Here is an 18,099-nt window from a genome sequence, read left to right on the forward strand (position 1 = left end):
TTGAAAGAACTTGCTAACTAAAAGTCAAAGATAACGTAAAAATTAAAGCAGTTGTTAGAACTAGATATTTCACATCGCCATTCCAAATGTCCTCTGATCGATGATGTGGTTGTCGTGTCAACAATGACCCATCACTAGGACCAGGCTCCAACATCTGTGGCTCATCATCAATCTGAGGCTCCATACTGCAAAGAGTGCTACTGTGAGATCATTAATAGTGTGGGGGCAAAGGAAGGGGCAAAGAAAATAATAGATATAATTCATCTAAAATCAGTTGATTTAGGAAGCTAATTGAAGCATGTATAGATTCAATAGGGTCACTAGCTGATTCAATTGAGCATGACAAAGATCCACAAAGAGAGTTTAAGTTCTTCACTGATTTAAACCAACTTGACAAACTTAAACTTCTAGCCGGAGAACATCTTATCTTCCAAACAATTAATTAGTGCAATTGTTCTAGTAAGTAACTGTGAGATGGAATCATAATAAATGTGCTGAAATTATAAAGCAATATTGAACTTACACCATGTTTGGAAAATTTCAGTGAAAATAACTTCCTAATATGATTGCATGCTAACTTTCGAGGATTTAGAGGCAACCTCCCAACTAAAAAGAAATTGTCAAGTCAAAAGAAACATCTTGGTAATAAATCAAAAGACAATTAGACAAATCATTGAAAATATTATAAAATATTTTGGAGTGGACATGGACATTACATGAACGTGGTAATGTTAACAAGAAGTTAAAATTTTATATAGTGAGTGAATGAACTTGGTAATGTTATGAATCAAAACTAAAAGAATCAATATGTACCTATATATTCATTCATGTACATGTTCATTTAAAATTTTGACTCTCTGTTAATAAGTTATGCACAGTTTTCCTAGCATGATGGAACTTTTATTTCTATGGCCTTAGTTACAATTATACTTCCTAATTCAGGACCGGTTGGTATTATCAACATTACTCAAATTCTTTGTCTTACTAAGGAATTCTAGACATTATACAAACTGCAAACAAAATATCCTCTTATTTCACCTTTTTCTTACTCCTATATGGCCATCCAACAACACACATAGCAAGGAATACCCATTCAGCTTTTTATCACTAAAGAAAATTAAAATTTGAAATTTTATTAAAAGCCCATAAACACAATCTTGATTCTTGAATGACAAACAAAATAAAGAAAACTCCTTTATCCATTTATTCTCAATCCCACCAAAACAAAAACCAAAAAAAAAATGAAATTCTGATTTCAATGACATCTATGTCTACAAATATAAAGCAATTTTAAACAAAACCCAAATGGGCATGTATCAAAAGCAACTGAAAACCCAAGTAAATCCACAACCCAGAAACAAAAACAACAACAGCAACAATGTGTAACCCTCCATGCAAAAAGCCCAAATCTATAAAATAAATTCAGCAAAAGAGGAATGGAGAACTTTTACCTAGCAAGCGAGATGAAGAACGAAGAAAGGAAGAACGAAGAAAGTGAGATGAAGAACGAAGACAACAAACAAAGCAAAAGAGAGCCCGTGGAGATTGGGAGCACAGGGTAGCTGATTTGGGATTGCGAGTGAGTGAGTTTGAAATTTTAGAGTGAGTGAGTTTGAAATTTTAGAGTGAGAGAGTGGAGTCTGAGAGAGTGAGAGTGTTAAGCGGTCAAAAATGTGTCTTAATATTAAACATAAAGCGAGTTTTAAAAACTTGAGTTCATAAAGCGAGTTTTAAAAACTCGCTATCCACGTGGAAAACTTTGTCCATATCAGCATATGAAAACCAACAAAAGGAGTTTCTAAAACTCGAGATGCTAATATTATATATTCTTTCGTAACCGGGCAACTAACAAAATTCTTAGCTTATTACAGTTATTTAGAAAGGGTGTTCTTTGAAAGTTGAAGGATGTTTAAGTTTCAAATCCTCCTCTCGTTGAATTATCAATTATTATTATATGTCACATACCCGTTCATGAAAAAGGTATAAGAAAAAAATGCAGCATGAATACACAACTCATTCAAAAAGATCCTTGGAGTCAACATGTGCCCTATTTAATTAATCAATATATCAATTGAAAATAAAACCTTTCATTTACTAATGCATACATGGTATACCGTAATCATGTATAATTTAAAGTTATTGGCTGTTAGGACAAGGATTTTACATAGTTCAGCTTAATGGCCTATGTCTGTAGCAAAAAAATCCTTATGACTACATCTTTGATATTAAGCTCTTCACTTTATAATGAATTTATAGTTGTTAGTATTGTACAATATGCAATATATATCATACTATACATACTATATTGAGTAAAAAATAAGTCTTGTATTATAAGGGCGTATCTAAAATGTTCATGAATCATACAATATATAGGTGCATATTGTTTAAATTATATCATAAAATCATATGTGTCATACGATACACAAACACGTGGATTTAAAATGAGTTTTTTTTTTTTTTTAATTAAATTTTGTGCTTTTACTTGAGTCTAATAAGTTATTAGACTTGTTTTTGACACAACATTACTAAGCTACTTAATTGAGCTCAATAAAATAACATGTCCATGAGAGTTTTTTTTTTTTTTTTTTTTTTTTTTTTTTTTTTTTTTAATTTTTTTTTAATTTCTTAAAAAATTTAGACTACACACTTGATATTTCACTTCCATATTTGCAAATATATTTTATATACTATTAATATGGTATTAAATGACAAAATAATTATTTATTTCTTTATTATTATTATTACAAGTCTAAGAAGTTAGAATACTAAGAAGAAATATAAAGAAATTTAATTAAAATAAAAGAACAAGAACAAATGGTAAATGTTGATAAGAATGAAGAAATGAATTTGCAAGATTATGAATATGATAATAACATTAGCTTAGGTTGGGTTTATTAGGTAAAACGATTAATATAACGAAAAGAAATTATTATTTTAGTTTTTATGTCATGTATTATCACTTTTAAGTTTAATAAATTTGAATGTATATGTTATAAATATATGTTAGTTTGATTTATTTAATTATCATTGTTAAATATTATTAAATAAGTGATGATTGAATTAGTCATTATTTGAATATATTGCAAATTTATAATGAAGATGCCTTTTATATATTATATAGATATATAATTTTTTTTTTAAATTATTAGGTGTCCATGTATTTATAATACACGACACGAAAAAATTAAAATTCAGTTCATGATACGATTATCATTTTGACAATTATGAATGAATGTAATGTAGAGTCTATATACTAGACCTAAAATTGGTTCAGGATTAGTTTAACTAGTAAAGTCTCTTATCATCGAAAAAAGTTCTGGAGTTTATTTCCTACTTAAACAAAAAACCAATTGGTGTATTGATATGATGATAAAAAGCAACCATCAAGAGCAGATGCCATATATATACACACACATATTTTGTACCATTTAAATAGATGTAATCAAAACAAAGTGCCGCAGAACTAAATACATACTGTATGATTCAAATAACAAATTTATAGTGAGAAAGGGAAAGAATCAAAGAATTGACAAAAAGATAGTAAAAACTAAATGAAAGATATACAAAAAGAATCTTTAAAATTGCATGGGTAATGGTATGACAGCATGTACATCAACGACGATAGTAATATTTGAACTCCTTGGTGATCTTAATCCCAATAATTGAATCTTCTTTTTGGTATTTTGTACTTGGAATCGTAGTTTTACTTTCTTTACTTCAAGCTTCAACTCTAATGACTTCTTTTATAAAAAATAAAAAACTCCGATGACTTCTCCCTCTCTTTTTGGAACCTTTTCTTTTCGAAAGGGTTGAACTTGCATTAGCTGCAAGTGTAAATCCCATTTGTGATTCTGTAGCAATAAGATAGACAAGTTGATATTGATCACATCATACTCTTGTTGTCTTATCACCGTTCATCATTAACATACCTCTCCTGCATCAAAGTATGCGCAAATATGTACATTTAAAAAAAGTTTATTACATGCGTTAATTAGAGAATTCATAATTTCAATTGTTTTTTTATGCTTGTAAAAATATGTATATTAACGTATGTGCAACAAGTTTTTGCCTTTCCAAAAATACTCCCTTCAATTCTATTAAAATTTGAAAACTACAAAAATAATGAGAAACTTTATGGTAATGTCTCCTTCAAATTTTTATTTTTTATTTTTAAGTATATACACTCATTTTGTATTAGTGTCTAATTTGTTCTTTTATTATTCAATTTTTGCCACATATAACTCATTAATTTTGTGAACATTTAAGAAATACTATGTTTATAAAAATATATAACTAAATCTCTTTAGTAAATGTTCCTTTTCTTTTCCAAAACAAACTCATTTTCATTTGCATTTAGAAAGTTTGGGATGCAAGGATATGATTTTATATATTTTTTACATATTTATAATTTTATATTAGATTGATATGTTAAGGCATTAGAAGATGACATTTATTAGGTTTTTTTTTTTTTTTTTTTGAGAAACAAACACACATACACAATAGGAAAGGAATGAGGTACATTTATTAATTAATTTGTAAGCATTTTATGCTTTTGAATCTTTGATAGCTAATTTAAAAAAAGAAATTGCAACTATAATTTTTGCCGCTTCGATCAAATTGAAGCAAATGGAGGAACCCCCAATTAATAATTAACACTTGCATGTATGAAAAGAGAAATAGAAGTCTATGAAAGTTCTCAACGTTTATAAGAACAAATAAGTAAAATTTATAAATAAAAAAAAAAAAATCAAGAATTTTTTTTTGATACAAGATAAAATTTTTACTTTAACATAATCTAAGTGTATATATGTGTGAAACTTCCTCTTAGAGACTTAAACCCCGACTTTTACCCCCAACACCCCACAAGAAATTATACTTATGGAGTGACCACTGCACTAATGGCGTTTGGTACAGGGTAATGTTTTAGGATTCCTAGGAATGTTTAAAGATTCCCATGTTTGGTTGCAAATCATACTAAGGAATCAGATGCCAAGGGAATCTAGATTCCCCTCTTAAACCCCTCTCAGTAGGAATGTGGATTCCCTTTAAAACAGGTGGGAATCCAGATTCCTAAACTTAAAGGAAATTGTATTTTTTATAAATTGACAATTTTAACCATTTTTTTTAAATGACTTGGTAGTTCACATTCAAATCTAAGGATAAAATAGGAAAAATAAATAATTCATTTAAAATTCCTAGGAATAAACCAAACATAAGAATAACTACATTCTTAGGAATGTAATTCTTAGAAATCACATTCCTAGGAATCTGGATGTCAGGAGTAATGTGGATTCCCCGTACCAAACGCCATAAGAGTGTGTGAGGATAAAATTTTCAAGATTTACATGCAAGGTCAATGTGGAAATCCAAAAAAAAGAAAAAAAAAAATTCATCGAAGCAAAATCCTACTTTAGTCTGAAAAAGAAAAAAAAAGAAAAAAAAAAAAGAAAAAAACCCAAAACGGTTTTGGCAAAAACCCCATTTGTTTTTGCAAGTTGCATACGCCAGCACAATTCAAATTTCTCTCTCTTTGACTCTCTGTGTTTCCAGAGAGAGAGAATGAGCGGAGGCTAAGGGTTTTGTCCTTTTCAATACGACGACGCTCGCCCCATCCTCAACTGGATCTGCTCCAGGCTCCGCTTCTCTCTCTCTCTCTCTCTTTTTCAATTTTCCATTTCAATTAGGGTTTCTTATTTTCGTTTATTTTAAATCACAGGCGTCAGCAATTTTCCACTGAATTTGAATGTTTGGGTGATTACAGGGAGCGAGGACTTGGACTTTGCTTTTGATGATTATAGCATTTCTGCCTTTTCTACTAGACAAGGAAGGAAGCACCTTTTTGGCGTTGAAGAAAGATATTGGGTATTCTTTCTACACATTGCTTTTACTTGTATATGGTTGTCAACCACCATGGACTGAAATTCACTCACCGCTTCTATAACTTTCCAATAAAAACATGCTTGTTGTACATTTTTCGCTTTGAATTGACAAATTATGTATGAAATATATATGAGGCATCAACATCAAACATATTTGGGGTTAGGGTTTCAAATTTGCATCATAGTGGTTGTTGTAGTATATTAGGGGTTACCGGGTTAGGCTTTCAATCTTTGTTAAATATGCATATTTATTGCATGCCTTTTTTTCATGTTTGAGAGATAGGGCTTTTAAAGTTGACCAGCAAAACGCTTGTGTTTGTGTATAAAAGCTTTCTTTTAGAAATTAAAAACGCTTTACATATTCAAGTACTTCTTAGCTTCACATCAAGAATTTTGGTTTACAGATGAAACATAGGTAGAGTGTGGAATGGATTTGTTGGGTTTGTGGTTTTACTTTTGGCTCAAAGGATTAAGGTATACATATAGTGTTTGATACTTTATTTCTCTGATTTTAATCTGTTGATGGTTTTGGAGTTTCATTTTAGGAGCAGAAATTTTAGCGAGTTTGAATCATGATGGATGATATGTATCTGTGTCTTAGTTTGATGCTGAATCCAATGATTATCTTCTGGGTTGTATTTGGTTTTCACTTTATTTTATTATATTAACTAAACATGGTGTTAGGTTCATTAATACATGACACATTTTTGTGTGCCCACTTAATGCAACAGATGCTGAAGGTAAAACCTTATCCAAGCCACCCCTTCTAGGACCTCACTTAGTTGGGAGACAAATACTCTATCTTTTAGCTTCTGATGAAATTTTTTGTTGTTGATGTATTTGTGGTCAATTTTTTTGGGTTAGTGATAATGAAATTCTAGTATTCTGCTTCCAATGCTGATTTTTTTAATTAAAGAATTCTTAAAAATTGTAATTTATTTATAGAGTTGCAACTTTGGTATATCTTCTATACTACTATTTAAGGGGCTTCCCCTGTTTGGATTCCACATTTTTTATGCCTAAAATACCCTCATTATTCCCACTAATAAGTTTTCAACTAACGGGGATAGATATGTAAATTAAAACTCTCACACTTTAAGACCCACAAACTCACATACGCTTTGCAGTTTCTACTTCACTTTCTATCTCTCATTCTTTTTCAGATTGAAGACATTTAGTCTAGCTTTACATCCTTCTTTCTTTTTCTTCAAATTAAAGACATTTACTGTCAGAGGTTCCAACAAATTTTCAGGTTCTATCTTTTTCAAATTCCTCTTTGTTTTCTTCTCTTTTGTTTATGATTGACTTTCTTTGAGTTTTTTATTTTTATTTTTTTTTAATGTATTATGTTAACTCTCTTTGACTTTCTTTGAGTTCTACTTTTTTTTCTTTTTTATGTGTATTTCTACTTTTTTTTCTTTTTTATGTGTATCAGGTTAACTCTCTTTTTTCTTTTTTTTATATGTAATTTTGAAATGAATGGTTCCATCATATACTGTACCATTGTACTTTTTAATGAATTGTAATTTCATGTTGTAGGTATTGTGATCCAAAAACATGGCTACTTTATGTTACAAAAGAAGCATTCAAAATCATTCATGAAGAGTTAAACAGTATGGCTTCCCTTACTTCCCTTTTTTTTCTTTTTCTTTTTTAGATCTCTATTAGTTATTTTGACACGTTAACTCCTTTTCTTTTCTTTTTTTCTTTTTTTCTTTTAGATCTCCTTTAGTTATTTATTTAAATAATTGATGATGTGGTGATAAGATTTTAAAGATTTCATGATAGACTTAAATTCTAAAAGGTCTTTTTTTTTCCACAAAAATTGCAGATTTAGAACCACTAATATGGCAAAAAAATAAGGCTACCTCTAAAAAATGAACACAATATAACATTGAAATATGTTTAGTTTTAGTTTTTTTTTTTTTTTTTTTTTTAATAGGAAACCGTGGGTGGGATTTTTTTAAAGAAGGTGGGTAGTTTTATTTTTTTTATTTTTTACCGAACTTAGGATAGGTGTTTTTTTAATAGAAAACCGTAGGGTGTTTTTTTAAGAAGGTGGGATGGTTTTCTTAGGAGAAAGTGGGGATTGTGGAGAGTTTTTATTTTTCACTTTTTTATTTTTATTTTTATTTTGCAAGATCTTTTTTTTTTCCCTCTCCTTCACGTTAATTTGGTTTTAAAAAAAAAAAAAAAACTCTTACTTTTTTTCCCCCTTATCCTTATCCAAAAAAAAACTCCATCAGGAAAACTCTTCACGTGTTCCTTACAATAACTTCCTACTAAATATTACTAACAGCCCGTAATGGTGGTCACTAACTACAACAAACTTCTCCTAAATTCAAGCACCGAATTTTGCTATTGAAATTTTAATAAAAAATAATTGAAGCGTGGTATTTTTTGTTCAAATGAATTCCATCTTCTTCCTTATTATTATTATTTTTTTTTCCAACTTCTCATCATACTCACTTACAAGTTTTCAACTAATGGAGATAAATATATAAATTAAAACTCCTATACTTTAAGACCCACAAACTCACACCCACTTTGTCAGTTTCTCTCATTCTTCTTTAGATTAAAGATATTCAGTTTAGCTCTAAATCCTCTTCTTTCTTCTTCTTCTACTTTCAGATTTCGTTTCTAAACAATTTAAACAGACTTTATCAAAGGCTCCAACAATTTTTCAGGTTGTATCTTTTGCAAGTTTTTATTTCTTTTGTTTTGTTTTGTTTATCACTAACTTTCTTTTAATTCTTACCTACCATGGCTACAAAGTATTCAAGGGTGTTTGATGATTGCTTATTATCAGTTTTTGCTTGAACTGGCTACTTTGCTTGAGAAAGTATATTGGTAAGGGCTTTTTCTATTTATTTTAGCGTAGAATCAAACACACACTTTTTTTTTATGAAAATTTTCTTTTATATATTTTTTAAAGGGGATTACGCTACTTGGTAGTTTATTGGTATTGGTGAAAATATGGTGCTTGATTCTCATATTTGTGGGCACTTTAATTTGTTTGTGGTGTTTCAACTTACTTCTTAAAATGGAACAAGTGGTTCTTGGTTTTGGGGACACAGTTTGCTGGAGATATGTTTTTAATTTAACTTTGTTTTCTTTAAAAGTGATTTTTTTTTTTATTATTTAACTTTGTTTGCCGTGTAAGTTGTAGAACTGGAATGTGTTTTGAGTTTGTAATCCCTCAAAACACAAACTGTTTTTTTTTTTAATAGGAATTTTCTTTTATATATTTTTTTTCAAGGATTTTTTTTTTAAAAGGAACCGGATATAAAGCTTTTTCTTTGTTTTCATTCATTTAACAAAAAATCACAAAAACGTTTTATTTACCCGAAGCTATTCAAAGTCATGCAAAGTGTGTGGACAAAAAGTGTCATTCAAAGCCATTGTTAATTAAAGTTTACTCTTTTAAAAAAATATATTTAATATACTTGGTTTATTCAAAATAATGATAACCTTATATTTAACCCTAACTCTTTTATCTCTTTTAGGTTGACGTGTGCAAAAATTTTTTGGATTGCATTGAGGAGGTATTGGAATAGAATATTAGATAAGTTCGAATGAGATTCAAACCTCACATGATGTGGTTGTTATTTAAGAAATTGTTGTAACTTTTTTTTTTTATTGTAACAGAAACTATATTTATCATTTGTATAATTTTATGTGAAATTCAATTTACATTTTTTTTTTTATAATTATTAATTTACTACTCCATAAAAAAAATTACATACTTTTTCTTAAATTTAAAGGTAGATGATAAATTTTAAATTTAAGCTCTTTTTAATTTTTGTTATGGATGTGTAGTAAGTGGCAAACTTTTAAGACTAAAAAACTAAAATTTTGGATTAAACAAAAACTGATAACTGTGAGCCTTTCCTTTAACACAATAAATAAATAAATAAATAAACAAAAAAATTGTGAGCCTTTTACCTTAAAAGAAAAAAAAATGTAGTTGCTAAATTTTAAATATAAACCCTTTTTAAATTTTTATTATGGATGTGTACTATATTACTAAATTTTAGGATTAAAACACTACATTTTAGGATTAAATTTAACTTGATATTGTCATAAATAAATACTAGCCTCTGAGCACGCGCTCACGAGCGCGTGCTCAAAGGCTCTTCTATTTTTTGGGTAAGAGTTAATTTAGGATATTTATTATAATTTGGGATTACTACATTCTCTAATCACAAAAAATAAATAAATAAATAAAACCTAGGGGTGTGATGAGTATTATGAGTGATAATATAATTTTTTCATCACACCCCTAGGTTTTATTTTTTTGTTTTTTTGTGATTAGAGAATGTAGTAATCCCAAATTATAATAATACCCTAAATTAACCCTTACCCAAAAAATAGAAGAGCCTCTGAGCACGCGCGTGAGCGCGTGCTCAGAGGCTAGTAAAGCTGAAGCTTTAGAGTTGCAGAAACAACTCAGGCATATTCAGTCTCAATTTGATATGCACACTGGCCAGGTTTTGTCTTTAATCCAAGCGAGACGGGCACGGGTTGCTGCAACATCTACTGTCAATGGACACCTTACAGATCTAGATGATAGTCTTTCAGCGAGAAATTTAGAGGTATGTAAGCTACGATAAATGGAATATACTTTTGAACTTGTTCACTTTTATGATAGTTTTGATTTAAACTATGCAAATTTGATTAGTCCGGTTCTAGAGTTCTTTAAACTTATGAATGAGGTTGAGAATGAGGACCTTCTCTTTATTTTGGAGACTATAGTGGACAAGTTTGGGGAGGAGATGGCACCTTAAGCTCTTGGCTTATGCCAGAATTTGATAGTTTTGATTTTACACGTATATTCAGAAGTGCTTGACAACTTTTTTTAATAAATATTCAAACAGCTGCATTTTGGAGGAGCATGAACACAGCTGAAGCTGATGATCCTGGTGCTTTGGCTGCAGTTGGCTGTTTGCATGCCATTAGCACAATTCTTGAATCAGTGAGCAGGCTTCCTCAACTTTTTGTCCAAGTTGAACCAACATTGGTCCCTATAATAGTATAATGTGTAGAATGTTAACAAGTGATGGCCAAGGTATGTATTCTAATACCTCAATTTGGCTTATTTTTTTACATTGTTTCTATTCTTTTCTGAATCTTTTTATTTCCTGATAAGGTTTTGCTGCCAAAGAGGATTGGCGGGCCTTGTATATGTTGTTATCAATAACTCTCAAGGGTATTTAATTTGATTTTGTATTATGTTTTCTGTTTATATTGGATTCCTTATCTTCTTGAGTGTTTGCGGTTGACAGTTGTTTAAAGGATTGGTATTTTTGCTATTTCGTATGGGTACGTAAAGGGTTTCTGTATCCTGTCCTTGTGCCTTCACATGTAAATACACACAAGCACTTCTGTGTAAAGGGTAATTCTACTTTATTACCACTGTTCATTTTTCTGTTGAATTTTCTTGTGGCTTGCCAAGTAAAAAATTTAATTTTTTTTCGTATGCCCGTCTTTGAGTTTTGATAATACTTGGCCCATTGAAAATTACAAAAATAATGAGAAACTTTAAGGTAATGGCCCCTTCAATTTTTTCTTCTTTTTGTTTGTTTGTTTTTTTGTTTTTTTTTGTTTTTTTGTTTTTTTGTTTTTTTTTTGGTTTTTAAGTAAAACACTCATTTTGTATTAGTTTCTCATTTGTTCTTTTATTATTCAATTTCTACCACATGCTTCACAATGCTACTGAAGGAAACAGGGTTGGCACTGTGACGAGTATTTCTTGCACATTTGTATCATAAAATATTGTACTACGGTGCGCATGTAACTTGCTAAAAGCTTACACTGTGGGAATACAATTGATTATTGCAGGACCTTGTGTATGCTTCCGAAGGCAGCTCAGGTTCATGTGCACCATAGTGGTATGATTTCTGCCTATGATCTGTACGAACTATTTATGTACACAGTGGTATGTCTATTCACTTTGCACTAAAAAGAATAGAACACTAGGTTAGTTGTTTATATCTTTCCAGTTTTAAGCAAGTCTGTAAACAACTAGATTTATTAATCTATCCCTTAATATGGGCTGCTTATTTTTTCCTTTTTTATCCAGTCAATGGATGTATGGATCCTTGGTACCTAGTTCTTTCCATTAAAACACAGATTTGGTGCTTTTCCAAATGGCCTGTACTCTACTTTAAAACCCACACAAATTTGGGGGTCTGAAGTTTGAATTATGTGCTAGGAAACATGACTTTGAAAAACAACCTAAAAGATGCTAATCATTACAGATGAACTCATTGTATGACATTATACTACAGGTTTAGTTTGAGCCCATACAACACTAAAGAATAAAAAGGACAAGGGATAGAAAAAGGAAAAAAAATGCTCATAGAATGTTATTGTTAGGAAAAGCTAAACATCAAACGGGTGAAATGACAAAGTGCTTGCCCTTTTACAATGTCAAGGCTCATTTTACTAGGATTTGTTACTCTCAACTCAACTTGATTGGCAACCAGATGCAGGTCCTTCTTGAATCTATACTTCGAGGTAGTATAGATCACCTTACTTCTCACTTTTGATGTATCAAGGTGACCTGAAAAACAAGAGAGTCAACTTTCCTAGACAACATTGCACACCAAATTGCCTCCAAAGAGAAGTGTTCTGCCTGGAAGCCAAATCTAGTTTGGCATCCAGTTTCTAGTTCCATTGTGTCATTAGCATTTTGAGAGTACTTACATTAATTGGGAAGCAAAATTTGCTATGATTTTTTCATCAAAATTTTTGTACATGGTATACCAAAGGAGAAACATTAGTCTTTTAGCATGCATATAGACTTACTTGAGGAAAAGTAGAATTACCATGCAGTGAAAAAAATCTTGCTTTTCTGGCAATCCTCATCAGTGATGAAATACAAATCATAGACAGCATACACCCATTTGCGGGCAGAGACTCAGCAAAGTCCTCAGGTTTCATTTGGGCTTCCAAGTTCCTCTTCGCTTTTAGCTCCAAGAATTTCAGTTTACATTCATCACGCACAGCCATTCCAGATGCTGCATTTGCCTAACCCAAAGGTTTTATTTTTGGAAAGAAAGAAAGGTATTTATCAATCACAGAAGGCCTAACAGATGTCATCATGCATATAAAATAAAGATTATAGGATTTATTTGTCTGGAGAGGAAAACAATATCAATAAATGCATATCAGCATTTCTTTTAGTATACTATAGGTCATAATTATCAGAAAAAGCATATTATCATTACTGGATTGCATCATAACTAAGTGCACTTGTGAGATTACTGAAAGGCACTTTGAAATGACCCTTTCTTTTTGATTGTGGCACCAAGTATAAGAGAATAAGAGATGATGGAAATAGCTAAATGTTGTTTATTTTGTTAAAATCTTCACATCATGGAACAGAAATGATTTTATTCTCTTATGCTGCTTGTGTAGGATCAAATGAATATAGTTTGTGTGTCAAGAATATTTTCATAAATGAAATAACAGGAAGTTGCATGCAATGTTCATTTTGGGAAATTGAAGTACATTATCAACAATTCATGGTGTGGTAGACATATTGGGACAAGTAGCACAATCCTAGAACTTTTTTTCTAGATCTGCTTTGCCTACTTCCTAAAAAGATCCTCTGCATTGATGACAGATAGAATATTTATTAATACGATGTTTCTTCCAATAAATGTTAAAGGCAATCCAATATGATAGTCAAAAATCAATTTCAGTTCATACAAGCAGTGATCTGTTACAATATTTTACTATACCTAGCCATGACACCACCTCCGTTACTGCCATTCAAAAAGAAAAATTGATACATTCTAATAGGTGACCTAAGTGTTCATCTAGCAATCGGGGTAGCTCTATTTGGAGTCTTTTAGTGATCAGTGATCACTTTGTAAAGTATCAAACAATAGACGACAAGGTTCTATGTAACTGTACAAACTAATTGGCTCTTTGTAACAAAATCCAAGGTTATTTGATGAATTCCTTGCAACCAGTATGTAAGAAAGAGGCCCAGGCTGTAGAAGAGTTGGTTGCTAAAGTATACTTCTCCATTTGTAGAATCTGGCCTTCAATGTTTATGGAGAATATCTTGGGAGTTTTTTTTCTTAATCTCCAAAGAAAATTATTATTTTCAAATACTTCTTCAATTAGTAAATAAAAGGTTTAATTACCTAGGACATTGATACAGCAATTAGATTAGTGCTGTTTTGTTTTCTCAAGTTTGGCAAATGATAGTTAATTATACTTTTGTACCAAATGAGTTTTCTCTTAATGGTGCTTTCCTTTAGCCCAGGAAATTTAAATTTGGATAGTTCATTTATTTAGATAAATGCAGCAGAGGAACAATAATGAAAAGGAATCTTAAGGGAATTTGGACAATTACTAGGGATTGGCCATATGGAAGTCTTACAGGACCCTTATTTAGCTAGACAGTTTCTTTGACATCATAATGGATATGAAAATAGTTCTTATCTTTGGCTGGATAATGGTATCCTGAGGGTCCTTTATTGCTTACATATGGACCTTGAATCATTTATAACTCAGTCTGTACTGTGAATGAAAAGGTCTAAACAGCTCTCAGTGCAAGAAACTAAAGTTGGCTACCAGCAAGATATGTGATTAAGTTTAGTATTCTAGACAGGTAAACTAAGGTGAACACTGATCAGAACGCAGAAGAAAATGTTAAAAATATGGGAATTTGGAATTTGGGGCAACATGGAATGCTATATTTAAAGTTACTCTACCGAAATTTGAGTGGTGCAAGCGTATCTAATTTTCTAAATGTGATTATCAAATTTTTTTTTTTCTAAATCTACTTCCAATGATAGTTTCATAGCTTGGTTAACTATAAAGAATAGATTATCCACTAGGGATTGATAAATCTATTTTAGTGCTGCACATTTGTTTTCACCCAAATGAGATTTTTCTCAACAACGCTTTCCTTTAGTTTTAGGAAATTTAAAACTGGATGATGTGTTTCATTTATTTAGATAAATGGACCACAGGGACAAATCAATCTGCAATTTCATAAAAAAAAATTCTAAAAAATTAGGAGATTTACAATCAAAATCATTAAATTTAATTAATTGTATATAAATCTATTTAAACCAAAACAACGAAGATACTCAATGCATAAACTAATTGACAATTTGACACTAACACATTTTAATCATACTATTTTTTATCTTTTACTTAGGGATTCACATATCTAGACTTTTAATATCTTACCAAAATTTCACGCTATCAAGAAAGAAAACTTAGTTTACATAGTACTAGGTCTTGATGTCTCCTGTTGTTTGTTGTCAAGATTCTAAGGCCTAGCGATCAAGCTTTAATTTTCGTGAAAGACACTTTCTTGAAAAATCTAGATGGACAAAAATGCTATTTTCATGAAAGACACCTTCTTGAAAAATCTAGATGGACAAAAATGCTATTAAGTGTATTTATTGTTAGTGTGGAAAATTAGGTACTAAAGAAACAATTTTCTAAATTGAAAAGTTTTGCCTAGCGTAAGGATTACTCCAAATCCAAAGACTTTGGACAAGAAAAATGAAGTCTCCAAAACTCTTTTTTCAAGACTTTAAAGGTTCAAAGCCTTTGGATTATAAATTTATAATTTCTTAAAAGAATATTAAATAAAATTTATTTATCATTATTTGAATAATTACAAATTCAAAATTATCGTTTTGTATCTTGACCTTGGTCACAATGGTGGCAGTTTAGCAGCCTCATTATGGTTAGGAGCCGGTCTAATTTGGTTTTTCGAATAGTGACTCAGAATTTTGGATATTTTGTTTAACCTTTATTTTATCTTTTATTCTACAAATAAAAAGTAGTCATAATGTTGTAATTACTATAAGACCAATTGTCTCTATTACGTTATGCAAGTTGGAGGGCTCTCTTTCATGTTGTTTGGATTTTAAATATATACGTGTCCTAAACCATCAAGCTCAACTCTTCATCCAATTCTTTATGAAGCACATTTCCTAGATAGTATTGAGTTAGAAATATAGAAAACATGTCATCAATCAACTATAAAGTTCCCAAAAAATGGCATTTGAAACAATTTAGATTAATTAGAGCAATATAAAATTTCTAGGCATCTAGAAGTAAATTGAGAATCTATAGAATCTACATAAATATATATATATATATATATAACTTATATGGTTAGCTAAAAGTCAAACAACTTTAGTTTTATTTATATTATCATGGCTTCATCATAATATATATATATATATATAAATCGATTATTTAATATTTCTACAATCAAAATCATTAAATTTAATTAACGGTATATAAATTGATTTACACCTAAACAACTTAAGTAAAAAAGTCAAAGATACTCTACGCATAAACTAATTGACAATTTGACATTGAGTCATTTTAACTAGACTTTTTTTTTTTCTTTATTTTTACTTAGGGACTCACATATCTAGACTTTCATACCTCACAAAAATTTCAAGCTGTCAACAAAGAAAACCCAGTTTACACGGCATTAGATTTCGATGTCTCCTATTGTTTGATGTCAAGATTCTAAGGCCTCACAATCAAGCTTTAATTTACTTGAAAGACACTTTCTTGAAAAATCTAGACAGACAAAAAAGCTATTATGTGTATTCATTGTTAGTGTGGAAAATTAGGTACTAAAAAAACAATTTTCTAAATTGAAAAGTTCTGCCCAGCATGTGGATTACTCCAAATCTAAAGACTCTGGACAATAAAAACAAAGTTTTTAAAACTCTCTTTTCAAGACTGTAGGGGTTCAAAGTCTTTGAATCATAAATTTATAATTTCCTAAAAGAAAAAAAAGTATGAAAATGAATTTATCATTATTTGAATAATCACGAATTCAAAATTATTGTTTTTGTATTTTGATCTTGGTGACAATGGTGGCATCGTAGTTGCCCCATTATGGTTAGGAGCCAGTCTAATTTGGGTTTTCAAATGGAGACTCAAAGTTTTGGATATTTTGTTTAACCTCTATTTTATCTTTCCTTTTGCAAATAAAAAATAGTCATAATTTTGTAATTACTATAAGACCAATTGTCTCTATTACGTCTTGCAAGTTGGAGGACTCTCTTTTATATTGTTTGGATTTTAAATATATACGAGTCCTAAACCATCAAACTCAACACTTCGTCCAATTCTTTTTGAGGAACATTTCCCAGAAAGCATTGAGTTGGAAATATAGAAAACATGTCATCAATCAACTATAAAGTTCCAAAAAAATGGCATTTGAAACAATTTAGATTAATTAGAACAATATAAAATTTCTAGGCATCTAGAAGGAAGTAAATTAAAAATCTATAGTATATGCTCCGTGATAATTATCTATATTATAAATTGAAGTCTCCAAAGATTATTTAGCATGATCTTATGTGGTTAGCCAAAACTCAAACAACTTCAGTTTTATATATATTATCAATTGTAGATTTCCTTGACATTGACATTTCCTCACCCTAGAGAGGATCACTTTGTCATGGCTTCATCATAATATATATATATATATATATATAAATCGATTATTTATACAATCGATTATTTTTTTCAAATACTTTTTCAATTTTTTTCTACAATTAAAATCATTAAATTTAATTAACGGTATATAAATTGATTTACACCTAAACAACTTAAGTAAAAAAGTCAAAGATACTCTATGTATAAACTAATTGACAATTTGACACTGAGCCATTCTAACTAGACTTTTTTTTTTCTACATAGGGACTCACATATCTAGACTTTCATACCTCACAAAAATTTCAAGCTGTCAACAAAAAAAAACCCAGTTTACACGACATTAGATTTCGATGTCTCCTATTGTTTGTTGTCAAAGTTCTAAGGCCTCGCAATCAAGCTTTAATTTACTTGAAAGACACTTTCTTGAAAAATCTAGACAGACAAAAAAGCTATTATGTGTATTCATTGTTAGTGTGGAAAATTAGATACTAAAGAAACAATTTTCTAAATTGAAAAGTTCTGCTCAACGTGTGGATTACTCCAAATCCAAAGACTCTGGACAATAAAAACAAAGTCTTTAAAACTCTCTTATCAAGACTTTAGGGGTTCAAAGTCTTTGAATAATAAATTTATAATTTCCCAAAAGAAAGAAAAAAGTATGAAAATGAATTTATCATTATTTGAATAATCACAAATTCAGAATTATTTTTTTGTATTTTGATCTTGGTGACAATGGTGGCATCGTAGTTGCCCCATTATGGTTAGGAGCCAG

At 30.1% G+C, this 18,099-nt stretch overlaps 1 protein-coding gene and 1 pseudogene across 8 annotated transcripts; one reads left to right on the plus strand and one right to left on the minus strand.

Annotated features, from left to right (window-relative positions):
• Window positions 1–5,481: 5,481 nt before the first annotated feature.
• On the plus strand, window positions 5,482–11,960 carry LOC136070203 (uncharacterized). 8 transcript variants are annotated; one of them, XR_010631493.1, is made up of 10 exons: window positions 5,482–5,862; window positions 7,043–7,131; window positions 7,419–7,492; window positions 8,511–8,566; window positions 8,655–8,729; window positions 9,386–9,424; window positions 10,370–10,474; window positions 10,757–10,947; window positions 11,029–11,274; window positions 11,721–11,960. XR_010631493.1 is itself a non-coding variant. In XM_065779804.1 (8 exons), exons 1-6 carry the CDS (start codon window positions 5,789–5,791, stop codon window positions 10,775–10,777), a joined length of 369 nt encoding a protein of 122 aa, XP_065635876.1. In that variant the 5' UTR covers window positions 5,483–5,788; the 3' UTR covers window positions 10,778–10,947; window positions 11,029–11,274; window positions 11,721–11,960. The 8 variants fall into 8 exon arrangements, 3 of the variants coding, with proteins under 3 accessions (XP_065635876.1, XP_065635878.1, XP_065635877.1); XR_010631491.1 differs by lacking the exon at window positions 7,043–7,131 and having other exon boundaries at window positions 5,483–5,862; XR_010631492.1 differs by lacking the exons at window positions 7,043–7,131; window positions 9,386–9,424 and having other exon boundaries at window positions 5,483–5,862.
• A 281-nt stretch (window positions 11,961–12,241) lies between these two features.
• On the minus strand, window positions 12,242–12,983 carry LOC112015443 (actin-depolymerizing factor 7-like; annotated as a pseudogene).
• Window positions 12,984–18,099: the final 5,116 nt, after the last annotated feature.

Source organism: Quercus suber, unplaced genomic scaffold, assembly GCF_002906115.3.
Source record: "Quercus suber isolate HL8 unplaced genomic scaffold, Cork oak 2.0 scaffold_218, whole genome shotgun sequence".
NCBI classification, from domain to species: Eukaryota; Viridiplantae; Streptophyta; class Magnoliopsida; order Fagales; family Fagaceae; genus Quercus; species Quercus suber.